This window comes from Bos taurus, chromosome 11 (assembly GCF_002263795.3).
Source record: "Bos taurus isolate L1 Dominette 01449 registration number 42190680 breed Hereford chromosome 11, ARS-UCD2.0, whole genome shotgun sequence".
NCBI lineage: Eukaryota > Metazoa > Chordata > Mammalia > Artiodactyla > Bovidae > Bos > Bos taurus.
In genome coordinates this window covers 105,857,599-105,870,355 of record NC_037338.1, presented here as the reverse complement: position 1 = coordinate 105,870,355, position 12,757 = coordinate 105,857,599, and the positions used below count along the sequence as shown (strand labels likewise).

The 12,757-nt window shown below is 65.2% G+C and overlaps 2 protein-coding genes and 1 long non-coding RNA gene across 4 annotated transcripts; 2 read left to right on the top strand and 1 right to left on the bottom strand.

The window, feature by feature from the left end:
* Positions 1-3,120: 3,120 nt before the first annotated feature.
* Positions 3,121-7,359, bottom strand: LOC132346653 (uncharacterized). Of its 2 annotated transcripts, XR_009496589.1 has the most exons (3): positions 7,219-7,359; positions 4,908-5,025; positions 3,121-3,860 (listed from the first exon to the last, which is right to left on the bottom strand). It is a non-coding gene; the product is annotated as an uncharacterized lncRNA (long non-coding RNA). The 2 variants fall into 2 exon arrangements; XR_009496588.1 differs by having other exon boundaries at positions 4,908-7,359.
* LCN6 (lipocalin 6) lies at positions 3,561-8,921 on the top strand. The gene is made up of 7 exons (NM_001435260.1): positions 3,561-3,650; positions 3,807-3,946; positions 7,353-7,423; positions 7,894-8,004; positions 8,283-8,384; positions 8,595-8,620; positions 8,782-8,921. Exons 1-7 carry the CDS (start codon positions 3,561-3,563, stop codon positions 8,782-8,784), a joined length of 543 nt encoding a protein of 180 aa, NP_001422189.1. The 3' UTR covers positions 8,785-8,921.
* Positions 8,922-9,753: 832 nt separating this feature from the next.
* LCN10 (lipocalin 10) lies at positions 9,754-12,419 on the top strand. The gene is made up of 6 exons (NM_001435261.1): positions 9,754-9,864; positions 10,394-10,533; positions 10,943-11,013; positions 11,345-11,452; positions 11,683-11,781; positions 12,091-12,419. Exons 1-6 carry the CDS (start codon positions 9,754-9,756, stop codon positions 12,117-12,119), a joined length of 558 nt encoding a protein of 185 aa, NP_001422190.1. The 3' UTR covers positions 12,120-12,419.
* Positions 12,420-12,757: the final 338 nt, after the last annotated feature.

Here is a 12,757-nt window from a genome sequence, read left to right as displayed (position 1 = left end):
AGAACTGTGGGGTGAGAGCAAGCAGGGATCGAGGGACAGGTCACTGTGGCCTGCAGGCCCCCCACGGACCCCCTTGAGCCTCAGGTGTGGGGCGGCTTCCAAGGCCACAGAGAACGCTCCCGCCACCAGCCTGTTCCCTGCCGGGGTCTGGAGACTCTCCATCACGAGTTCTAGATGCCCGCTCACCTCCTGCCTCCCCAGCCCCCTCATCTCTGAAGTCCACTTTCCACACAGCGGCCTGAGCAAGCCTTGTAAAGCATCAGTCTGATGCGTCCCTGCTTGAGACGCTCCTGAGTCACTGTGGTGCAGAGCACAAACCCGCCCCGAGTGGAAACTCCCCAAGCGCAAACCGGCGCCCAGCCCAGCCCAGTGCTGCCCAGCTCCCCAGCAGTCAGCCCAGCCCGCTCCCCGCCTGCCTGGGGCCTCTTGCTCATACCCTCCGGCCCAGGGGCCCTCTGGTCCTGTCCAGCCCCTCACCAGAGTCCCTGCTACTCACACTCTGCCTAGTCAGCAGCCTTCCTCAAACCCAGCCCACCGCCGGTCTGTGTCCTGAGGGCTTAGCACCGTTCCGGCTCTCTCCTGCGTTTATTTGTTCTCTGCTCTCCTGTGAACCCCGAGACGACAGGAACTGCAGCAGCCTGCAGGCCAGCCATTGGCCTCTGTTTCCCAAGCCTGGAGTGCGGGGCCTGGCGGTGGACGCTGCCCACTGACCGTTGTGAGTGAACGAGGGTCAGGCCCAAGTCGCTGTGACCCCCACGTCTGCCAACTGGAAACCTCACAGCATGCATTTGCCTGCTGGCAGGTCTGTGTGGCCACATCCGGCCTGAGGTGGCCCTGAGTGCCTGGCACCGCAGGCCCAGACAGCAGCGGCTCAGTGGGGGCCCCACACACACAGTGGGCCAGGCACTGCGGCCAGGGCCTCCATCGTGTCCTGCAGGCCTCAGCGCCCTGGAGGAGGCTAGCACATGCTCTGCTGTGTGCAGAGGGGGTTTGTGGCGGCTCAGGACGAGGACGGGGGCACCGGCAGGAGAGGTGCCTTGGTGGGCGGTGGGCAGACCGGAGCTGGCGAGGCCCTGGACCCAAGAAGGTGCAGTCCCAGAAGTGGCCACAGGGCGATAGCAAAGAGACGCTGCTCGCAGGGCTGGTGGAAGAGCTTAGATGGGGTCTGCGGTTCACTGAGCTGGGGAGGGGTCCCCTAGAAGGAAAGCTGCCTTACACTGAGGTGAGGTCTGCTAAAGAGCCGGGCTTCCCAGGTGGCACCAGCGGCAAAGAACATGCCTGCCAGTGAGGAGACGTGAAAGACGCAGGTTTGATCCCTGTGTCTGGAAGATCCCTTGGAGGCGGGCACGGCAACCCACTCCAGTATTCCTGCCTGGAGAATCCCCATGGACAGAGGCGCCTGGTGGGCTACAGTCCATGGGGCCGCACAGACTCAGGCACAGCTGAAGTGAGTTAGCACTCGCGCATTCCGCTGAAGGGTTGCCTGGATAAGCAAATGTGGTCTATCCACACATTGGAAGATTGTCCATATAAGAACACGATGAACCTCGAAGACAGGGTGCTGGGTGAGAGGCCAGACCCCTAAGGCCACGACGTGGTGTAGGAGCCCCCTATGGGACATGCATAATAGCAAGTCCTCAGAGACAGAAAGGAGCTTAGTGGTTACCAGGTGCTGGGCTGGGGGAGACTGATGCGTATGGGGTCTCTGTGGAGAAATGCCCCAGGGGGGCAGCAAGTCATGCCAGGAAGCCGACATCTGGCCATGAGCTGGCACACGCAGGTGGACACAGCCCAGCCAGGGGGGGCGACAGCTGCCCAGGACAAAGAGAGCTGGGGGTGGGGGGGTCACAGGGAGGGTTTCAGGGCTAGAGAGCTGGGGGTGGGGGTGGGGGGTCACAGGGAGGGTTTCAGGGCTAGAGAGCTGGGGGGTCACAGGGAGGGTTTCAGGTCTGGAGAGCTGGGGGGTGGGGGTCACAGGGAGGGTTTCAGGGCTCCCAGAGGCTGCTCTGGGTGCTGAGCAGGAGCCAGCAGGAAGGTCCAGGGCAGCGCTGGGTCCGAGGCCATGTGGGAGGCACTAAGCTCTGCGTGGCCGCCACCCCCACCCACTTCCTCAGCGCCCAAGCTCGCCCCCTAGTGTCCACCAGTCTGCACAGCAGGTTGCCTGCTGCTGGGGAGCAGGTGTGGGGCGGGGGGAGCGGGGCGGGAAGGAGGGGTTGGCGGGGAGGCGCAGGGCGGCAGGGGCAATCCCAGCTGGGCCCCGCCTGTGGCCAGTGCCCTATGTCCCACTCCTGCCCTGAGGGCCCCTCCTGGGCTGGCTTCCACCCCATCCATCCAGCCTCCCAGTAAAGAGCGCTGGGAGGAGCTCTGGCTCGGCCTCCTGGGCAGGGGTCCTTCAGCCCCTGCCCACTTCCCCATCCAGTGCCCCCGAGCCTCCTCTGTGGAGCCACAGGGAGCCACCCCTGCCCGTGGTGGGCTGTCTGTGCCAGAGGCCCCGGCCCTGGGGTCCTCCAGGCCTGGGGGCAGGGCGACGCTTCTCTGCAGGTCTCTGTGTGATGGGCTCTCTTTGGCCCCCTTTCCTGCAGGGTGCGTCCTGTCTCCAGGCAGGGGTGGGGCACCGGCTTATCTGAGGTCCTTCCTGGGAAGGCCCAGCAGGACAGACAGCTTCATCTTTCGTCACCTTCCAAGGTGCCTGTCCTGTGTCCACAGCACCCTGGAAGCCAGCCAGCAGAGGAGGCTGGGAGCTGTGGTTTGCAGGGCGCCCCCTCCCCGGGAGGGCATCGTCCCAGGTACTTCCGCTTGGGTTTTGGGGCCTCAGACAGATCCTGCCGAACCTTCTGACCTCCGCTCCCAGGCAGGGTCTCCAGTGACCCAGAGTGGGCAGCCCAGGTCCAGGGCAAGCTCTCATGTGGCCTTGAGGGCCCGGCCAGGCTCATGGTGAGCAGAGGTGGGAGGCATCACAGTGAGGCTGCCCAGAGAGTGGGCAGGTCCGGATGGTGGGTGGGCGGCGAGTGGCACAGGGCGTCCAGTTGGGTGCTGGCCGTGGTGGGGCGGGAGACAAGGGCCAGTCGGGCAGGAAGGGGAGTGGGCCAGGAGCGTGTGGGAGCTTTCAAAAAAATGGGGGGGCTTTTTAAATTTTTAATGCCTAAAACAAAAGATACCCAAAACCACAGCTTCTGGAGGGACTGTTTGTTCTTGCCTCTCTTCTCAGAAGTGACCTTGGCCTGGGTTCAAGAGTAGGGTCTCTGGCCCTCCTAGACCGAGCGACAGAGGGTTGGCGCCCTGGAAGGGAGGGGATGGTGCAGCTGAAGGCAGGATGCTCATTCTGGAAACTTCCAAGTGGAGGGCTGCTGGACAAGCCGGGGTGGAAAGAGCCCTGCACACGGTCCCAGCCCCTCCTTGCTCCCTGGCGCAGCTGGAGGACAAGGAGAGAGGCAGGAGGGAGCCTGGTAATGAGCGCCGCCCACAGCACTGCGTTCAGAGCCATATAAACGGGAATCCGGAGGCGGGAGGGCTGTTCAGCCCGGGCCCGGGCAGGTCGCTGGCGTGTGGACCTCGGGAGGATGCGTGCAGCGCTGCTGGCCGCTCTGCTGGCTGTGGTCTTGGTGCCCAGCGCCCGGGCCGTGTGGCTGGGGAGGCTGGACCCTCAGCAGGTGGCGGCTCCCCCACACTGGTGCGGGCCTGGGGCCACACGGGTCCTCGGGCCTTTGTGGTCTCCGGGCTCCCCCGGGGCCCCCCGGACCACGGGGGCTGCAGGAGGCCGGGCTGGGGGTGGAGGGACGGCCCCTCACCTGCGCCCCCTCCCTCAGCTCATGGGGTCCTGGTACGTCCTCGCCGTGGCCTCAGGGGAGAAGGACTTCGCGCTGGAAAAGGCCACAAAGAGCGTCGAGGGGGTCGAGGTGATGCTGACGTCCCAGAACACCCTGAAGATGCGGGCTTCCCGGCACAGGTGGGTGGGGCCGGGGGCGCAGCTGGGTGGCCGGCCCGCCCTCCCCTCCCTCTGCACCGGGCTCTGCTGTGAGCTCCGCCCTCCACTGGGTCTCCGGGGTCTGCGTCCTGGGCTCCGGCCAGGGGCGCCCTGGGTGGGACTCATGCCTTCTCCAGCGAGGCCGGCACAGCCTCTGACCGCCCCCTCCGCCCCGGCCCCTGGGCAGCTTGACAGCGGCTCCGGTCAGCAGGAGAGGCCGTTTCTTTGTTCAAGGCCCTCCTGAGCAGCCGCTCAAGGTGGGTCTGTGCATTTGAGCCCACATCACCTAAGTGTCCAAGTCCCCGCCTGTCGCTCGGGATGGCTGGTGGGGCACCACCGCGGGCCTGGAGTCATCATGCAGCCTGAGCGGCTGGCAGCCCCAACCCGAGAGGAGGCTGTCTGCCCTGCTCCTTCCCACAGCTGAGCCTGCTGCAGCTGCCGCCCAGCTGGGGTGGCCTGGCGGCGGACAAGCAGGACAGAGAACATGGGGCTTGGGGCGGGGGCCCTGCTGTGCTGGGTGAACACTGGCTCACACGTGTCGTGGGCTTTAGCCCCAAAGCCATGAGGCTCAGAGAGTCCTAACAAGGCTGGCAAAAAGCCATCCAAACACGGAAGCTTGGCACCCAGAAGGCCAGGCCCCATGTGGCCAGGCCCCATGGGACGGCCGTGGACGGTGAGGGGATGAGGGCGCTTGCAGGGGCGGGGGCCTCCCAGCCCTTTCTGGCGTCCGCTTGTGGGTACCGTCGGTCAGCGGCCTTGCTCCCTGCTGTGTGGAGGCGCGTGTGTCTGAGGACCTGGGCCACACCGGGGCGGAAGGGGCGGGCCCAGGCCTGGCTGCAGGGCGCACCCTGACAGCAGGGCCTGAGGACGGGCAAGAGGGCGCTTCGTTTTGTGAGTTGAGGTGAGTTTCACGTGTTGGTCTTCGAATAGGAAACACACTTACCTAGTTCGAAGATCAGAGTCCCCCGGCAGCTCCCCGGGCGTGCAAGGGTGAGGACGCTGTGCTCTCACTGCCAAGGGCCCCAGTTCCATCCCTGGCCAGGGAACTCAGAGCCCTCAAACTGAAAAAGAAAGAAACGGGGAGGTGGACAGCAGGGGTCTTTCCTCCCCCTCGCAACAGGCAGCCCCTGGTTTTGATCTGTGACGGCTCCTTGGAGATGTTCAGGAACACGCAAGCACACGCAAGTCTCTTAAGTATCCAGGCAAGCCACAATTTGGTGTCAGCCCCCTGGGTTCTCTGCCCTCTTGTGAAACATTTAAGATTTTATTCTCTTTTGCCTTTCTTAAAGTTTTCAAAGCTGTGGTAAGATAAACGTAACATAAAATTCACCATCTTGACCATTTTCAGTGCATAGTTCAAGGGCATCGAACACACTCACCTTGTGCAAACCTCACCACCATCTCCGGAACTTTCTCACCTTCTCACACTGACCCCCTGTCCCCACCAGACACTCGCTCCCCGTCCCCTCACGCAGCCCCTGGCTGCACCATCTGCTTCCGTCTCTGGGTTTGATTCCTCTAGGGCCTCGCGTGAGTGGATCCTGCATTAGTCTTTTTTCAAAGGAAAAATGTTGTTGCTGTCTTTATGCTCACTCTGGCCCTGCTGGGTCTCTGGTGCTGTGCGGGCTTTCTCTGGGGGTGGAGGGTGGGGGCCACTCTCAGTTGCACAGGCCTCTCCTCCTGTGTTGGAACACGGGTTCCAGAGCAGGGGCTCGGCCGCTCTGCAGCATGTGGGATCCTCCCAGGCAGCGACCGAGCCCTAGTCTCCTGCTTTGGCAGATTCTTTACCACTGAGGTGGGATGGGGTAGGAAGCCCCCTACATTGGTCTGTGCCTGGCTTATCTCACAGAACACAGCGTTCTCCAGGCTCACCGTGTTTCGGCCTGCGTCGGGATTTCCTCCTTGAAGGCTGAGTAATATTCCACCGCAGGGCTGGACCACACCCAGTTCCCTTCCGTCCGCTGATGGATGTCTGAATTGCTTCCGGCTTTTGGGCCTTGTAGACACAGGTGTGCAAATATCTCTTTGAGACCCTGTTTTCAATTCTTTTGGAGACACACCCAGATTGTGGGATTATTGGGTCATCTACTGACTCTATGTGACTTTTTTTGAGAAACTTTTTTTCAGAGCCAAGTAATACTCCCCTGGGCTGCCTTCCAGGGCTCTGCTGACGGGCAGACAGCGGTCTCCAGTCTTTCGCAGCTGGAAACACATCTAGGGCTGTGACATTGGTGCGCTGGCCTGGGAGGGACAAACCCCTGGAGCTGAAGTGCGTCTGTCCTTTTCCCGTGTCACACGAGGCGGGTGCCCCGAGCTGGTGCGGGACTGGGTGGCCATCTGATGGGTGACCGATGGCCCCATGGTTGTTTTTACTGTCTCCTCTGATCACAGGGGAGCGGGCATCTCGGGGCCTGTTCCTTCTGGGGCTCCTTCCCAGCCCAGCGTCTGTTCGTATCTTTTGCATATTTTTTCCTGGGGTAGGTTTTTATTGACACGCAGGAACGCTTAGGTATTGGTGATTTTGGCTACTGTCTGTGATGAAAGTTAGTTGCAAATTAATTTCCCACTCTGTCATTCTTACGCCTTCCAGCAGTTTTTGGTAGGAAGAGTTCTTTCTGTGTTTGTGTAGATGTAACTCTGGCTCTTTTTAGGGCCTCTGGGTCTTGTGATGTAGTTGTTAGGAGGTCTTTCCACCTCCCTGAAGCTGACAGGCCTCTGATCTTTGACCTGCTCGGGGCTATGCCCTGGGGACCTGCGAGGTGTGACCGTTGATGCTTGCCCAGGGTCCCTCTTCTTCCACTGGCCAAAGATGCTCACTTTGTGACACCTAACTCCTGGGCATTTTGCTTCATTTCTGGACTCTCTGCTCTGCTCCTTCGATCAGTCTGCTTCTGTGCCAGTGAGTCCGGTTGCTTTCCGTCTCGTGGCTCCACAGTGTGCATTGTTAGGGCTGGTGATGCTCCTTTCAGGCTTTTCCTCGTGACTCCTGGGTCTTGCAGGCAGCTTGGCTGTGAGCTCGTCTTGCTCTGCTCACAGAAGGCCGTCTGCTCATTTTTCGGGTTGACGGCTTAGGGACACTGGCCTCTTTAGACGTGGAGTCGCTTTACCCCAAACTGCAGACCCCCCTTTGTCTCAGGCGCCTTTCATGCCCTCAGCAGTGCTCCCAAGTTTTCTCCGTGTGGATCTGGCAAAGCAGGTCCCTCGGGAGGTATATTCTGCAGGTCCCCAGCCAGCCTGCGGCCCCGATGGCTCACCTGCGGTTGAGACCAGGGTTTCTGGGTAACTGCGGCCCCCGAGGGGGAGGCAGAACCCCCCTGCAGCCACGCTGGCCAGGTCCGGGCAGTCCTGCTCCTGGACCTGGGTGATGACGGATCCTTCTGTGCTCCAGGCTGGAGAGATGCCACCTGCAGGCTGTGGAGCTGCGGAGACAAAATTCCAGATGGGTCTTCGCGAATCCCTGTAAGGATGACGGCCACCACGGTCCTTCTGGGCAGCGTGGGGACTCCTCCAGTCCCCTGACCGCCATCCGGCTGCCTTCTGCCCCCAGCGGCCTTGGGCCTTCCACCCCAGCTGCGTCCCCAGGCCCCTGTGTGCGGGGTCAGCCCCTCACGACGGAGAGGGGCAGCTCCACCCCAGCTCCAGGGGTGCTCCGCCGGGGACTGGGAGGTGCTCGGGGCCAGTCAGTCCCAGCCCTCCAGCTATGGTGTCTGGGGAGGTGGGTGCGGGTGGGGGTGTCCTCTGCCCCCGTGGGGACCCGATCTGAGGAGGGTGACCTGGGAAGAGCTGGGGCTCACCTGCCATCCCCAGACCACCTGGAGGCCCCGTGTGCCAGGGCTGGGTGGGGGCGGGGGGCCGACGGACCGAGCCTGGGGGCTCTTGGTCCGCTGAGGCCTGACGCGCTCCCCCGCCCCGGGGGCACCTGTCTCTAGCCCGGGGCGTGCTGGAGTACCGGGTGCTGGGCACCAACTTCAGGGACTACGCGATAGTGTTCACACAGCTGGAGGCCCAGGAGGAGGCCTTCAGCACCGTGGAGTTGTACAGTGAGTGCGCCGGGCTCCGCCCCTCCCACCAGCCTCACCCCGGCCAGAAACCGCCCACCGGCCCTGCGCCTGCGTCCTGGGCGGCCCCTCCCCACGCACAGCCCCTCCCCGCTCCCGGTCCGAGGCAGGAGTGATCCTGCCTGGAGGGGGCGGGCGGGGGGCTGCACGTGGCGAAGAGCCTTGGGCCCAGAGGGCAGGGAGTCCCGCCGCCTGTCGGGTTCTCTGGGTGGGCTTCTCCTCGCCCCAACCCCCGCCGGGCTCTCCCGCCTCCCCCGCAGGCCGGACGCCCCTGGCCAGTCAGGAGGCCCTGGGCCGCTTCGCCAAGTGGAGCCGGAGCCTGGGCTTCCTGTCGCAGCAGCAGGCCGAGCTCCAGAGGGACTGTGAGTGTCGCCAGATGCTGGGGCGCCGTTTGCCGGCTTGAGGACCTTCCTGGCCTCGGGGAGTCAGGCCGAGCTCAGGGGGGCTTCAAGGGGTCACCTGCTCCCTGCCCAGCATCAGGCTTGCGGGGTGGATGGGGCAGGCGGTGTGCGGGGCCAGGGTGCTGGTTGGCGAGGGCCGGCCATCCTCACCTCGGCCCCTTTCCTCCCCAGTCACCTGCGCACACAAGGTCTTCCCGGTAAGCGGCCTCCCCGAGCACCCCTCCCCTGTGTGGCAGGAGGCGCCTGGGTGCCCTGGGCCCCTGTCTTCCGGAGGCTCCACGGTGGGCAGGGCTGGGGCCCCGGGGAGCCGATGCCTCTGTGGCGAGTCCAGGCCGCCCGTGTTGCTCTTGGTTTCCAGTGAATGCTGCACCCACCAGGGGCCCGGAGGAGGCTGGCCAGACACTGCCCTCCTCGCCCAGCCGCCCAGGGGCTGGGCGGGGGGCCACCTGCTCCCAGGCTCTTGCTGCGGATTCAAATAAAGCAGTTCCACAAACCCTCCCGGGGTCTCTTGCGTGTGTCCAAGCAGGGCCCTGGGCCGGAGACTGCTGCTCCCCCCGGGGGACCCCCGGGCCCTGGGCCGACAGGAGGCCCGTCCACCTGAGCTGGAGCTAGACCCTGTGGTCTGGGTGACGTGTGGGCAGGGCGCTGGGCTGCGGCGCCCAGGGCGTGAGAGCTTGGCTTTTCCTGGGGCCTTGGGGCAGGGTGGGGGGCCAGGTACCCCAGAGAGCCGGAGTCTGTCTGTCTTCCTGTGTCCTGAAGTCCTGGCAGAAGCAGGGGCCGCTGGGGGGCGGGGTCATCTTGCACTCTGCTGGTATCAGGTGTACACACACACAGACATATGTGAACACACACAAACACATACACACATGCACACATGTCAGGACCTGCCAAGGGCATCACGCAGGCGGCCCCAGCGTCAGCACCAGCACGGTCCCAGCCCCGTCCTCAGAGACCCCACTTCCTGTGTGCACACCCCGGGGAGTAACTCAATGCCCCATCCAGCCTTTGTTCCCCCCGGGGGTGGGGGTGGGGCTAGGACAAGAGCACCAGCAACCTCCCTGCCAGTTGCATGGCTCCAGGGGACACTCGGTGACCCGAGGCCCAGGAGGTGACCTCGGGATCTTTGACGCCTCTGTCTTCTGGGGTGTCCCAGGCTGGCTCCGAGGGCCAAGGGTGGGGCTGGCCCTGCCTGCAGGGCGGGGGGAGGGCCCAAGACCCCTCCGTTGGCCCCCCAGGCTGGCTCACGGCTGTGGTCAGCTGACGCCCACAGCAGGGCTGGCAGGCTGGGCATTTAAGCGCAGCGTCCAGGCGGGCAGCTGAGGTGGCGAGGATGGGGCTGGGCTGGCGGCCGGCCCTGCTGGCCCTGCTGCTGGGGCTGGGTGGGGGCTCCCAGGCACAGGAGCAGCTCCCCCGAGAGTCCCACAACCTCAACTGGCACAAGGTGAGCCTCGCGGCGCCCTCGCCGGGCGCCGGGGCCAGGGGGTGAGGGCAGCGGGCAGAGGGCCCCTGAAGCTCGGGACGGGCTGGCTGGGGGCTTGGGCACTGGTCTGCTGGTCCCCAGGGCCTCTTCTGGGGACAGGCTGGGGCTTCAAAACTCAACTGCTGACCGTGGGCCACAGCCCAGAGCTCCGAGACGGGTGCTGCCGAGTCACTTGCTGGTGCCCGGGGGTGGAGGGGAGGCGGGGGGAGCAGGCGAGCCCTGGAATAACGAGACCGCAGCAGGCGGAAGGTCCTGGTGGGGGCGGCCCTGGGCACAGGCCGAGCAGACGCGGGGGAGCCGGTGGGATGGGAGCCAGCTGGAGGAAAAGGCCCTGCGGTCCCTGCGTCCTGGGCCCTGCGCTGCGCCGCCTCAGGTCGCAGACCAGCTGGGCGTCCGTCTCCAAGGCCTGGGAGGCAGCGGGCACCCTGGGGGTCCTCGGAGACCGGGGCTGGGCGGGACCAGCATGGCAGGCCCTGCGCCCTCTCCGCAGTTCTCAGGCTTCTGGTACGTCCTTGCCGTCGCCTCCGATGCCCAGGGGATGCTGCCACATGGAGGCCAGAGGAAGCTGGGCGCGTCCATAGTACAGGTTCAGGAGGTGGGCCAGCTGAAGGTGGTGCTCGCCTTGAACCGGTGCGTGGGCCAGGGTGGAGGGCCCTGAGCCCAGGGAAGGGGAGGGGCCGATGGGGGAACCAGGGTGGGGGGCCCTGAGCCCAGGGAAGGGGAGGGGCCGATGGGGGGGCCAGGGTGGGGGGCCCTGAGCCCAGGGAAGGGGAGGGGGCCAGTGGGGGGGACCAGACCCAGGGTCAGTCTGGAAATCCCACAAGGACTGTCCCCAAACACCATCACTTCCTGCTGTCAAACTCAAGTGGCTGCTTTTTTGAGAAGTCCCCACAGCCCACTGGGGGCTGGGGGGCAGGGGTGTTGGAGCATTTCCCCTGAGCGGTGGGACTGGCCCAGGTCCCAGCTGGAATGTCCCAGGACGGCAGAGCCCCGAGAGGTCTCCCAGGCCCGCAGCTCACAGCCCGCTCCCCCCACCCAGGTCCCGGGGGTGCCAGACACACTCGCTAATCCTGCGGAGAGACAGGAAGAAGCCGGTGTTCAGGAACACCTGTGCGTACCCACTGGGCCACAGGGGGCTGGGGGAGGGTCGTCCAGGGCTTTCTGAGCCCCCAGGACCCTGGACAGGATCCCTGACCGCACGGCCCCCAGCAGTCCTCCCCGAGAGCATGCGCCGGTGGGGACAGACGCTGGGATGCGCGGTCAGGCCACAGTGGCCCAGAGTTGGCTCGGCCGGTGTGCGCCCAGGAGCCCAGGCCTGGGGGTGGGGGGCTTTGCTGCCCTTCCAGATGGCCCCTCGGTGAGGGTGGTAGGGGCCCGGGGACCCTGGAAGGACCGCAGTGTTCAGGAGTGAGCAGGGGATTCTGCGCTTCCTCCCTTCCAGTGAGGGGCGTGGAGGGCTTCCGTGTGATGGTCCCCGACTACAGCGCCAGTGTGGTCTACCTGCGCCTGGGCCGGGCCGGCCGGACCACCAGGACCCTGCTGCTCTTCAGTGAGTCCAGGGGCCACAGCCCCCGGGGCCCTGCAGGGCGGCCCCCCTCCCGAGCCTGTTTGGGGACCCCCACTCCCGGCTGACGCTTCCCATCACCCACCAGTGGCTGCAGGTCCCTGACCCAGAGCCCGGGGGCGTTCTGGTGAGGGGTGGTGCCGGGGGCCAGGGCGCCCCTCGACCGGGGGCTCTGACGCTGCGGCTCTGGTCCGCACCCGCCCCGCCCCCCGCAGGCAGACAGCCCACGTGCAGCTTCCTGAGCATGAAAAAGTTCGTCAACGCGTGTGAGGCCCTGGGGCTCGCCAGCCGTGCGGCCGTGCTCCCAAAAGACGGTGAGGTGTGGGCGGCACTGCCCCGGGGCCACCCCTAGACGCCAGGGAGCTGGCCCCCGTGCGGGATGGAGGGACAGAGGGCGACAGGGGCACCTTTAAAGAAAGTCATGGCCACGTGCATGTGCCCATCCTGTCTCCCCAGGGACCCCTGAGAACGCCGGTGGCTGGGGCCGGGTCACTGCGGGGCGCTGGGGGCCAGGGCCGCTCAGCTTTGCCCTCTGCAGGGCCCGAGGCCCCAGGGGAGCTGCCGCGCGTGCCCGGCAGACGTGGGATCCCTCGGAGACGCCCAGCCCTTTCCTTCCCCTGCAGCCTCCTGCGCGCACACCATCCTGCCGTGAGCCGGCCGCCCACCTGCTCCTCCCCGTGAGGCTCGGCTTGCGGTCCTCCCAGACCCTGGGAGCGAGTTCCAGATTGCAGGCTTCACACCCCACTGCTTGTTGAGACGGGTCTGGAGACCCCAGGCCACTGATGGTGTGGAGCTCGGGCAGGGCTTGGGCCCAGCAGGGTCCTTTAGGGTCCCCGGGGTGGGGGTGGGGGTGCATGCTGACTGGGGGGGGGACCTGGGGCTGGGTCCTCTGGATGGCGCGGCAGGCAGCTGCTACCTGCCCTCACCTGCTGGGAAATAGACGGGGCCAGTCCAGTGTGCCGTGTGCTTTCTCTGCCACCGCCCTCCATGTTGCGTGACATCCGACACTTCCCAGGAAGCCGGGGAGAGAGCCCGGGGCAAAGAGGCAGATGCGACCTCTCGCTGGGGAGGCAGACGCCAACATGGTCACCCGGGTTCAGTCGTGGACCCTGAGGACTGTGTCCAGAAGTGCCAAGCGCAAACCATGGCAGATCGGGGAGGAGGGGTCACGGAGAGTTTCTTGGAGGATGTGACGCTTGAGCTGAGAAAGTTATGGTGGCGCTGGAGCAGGGAGGGCCGTCCCAGAAGAGGAAACAGCCTGAAAACCCCCAGAGCAGCGGAGACGGTGGG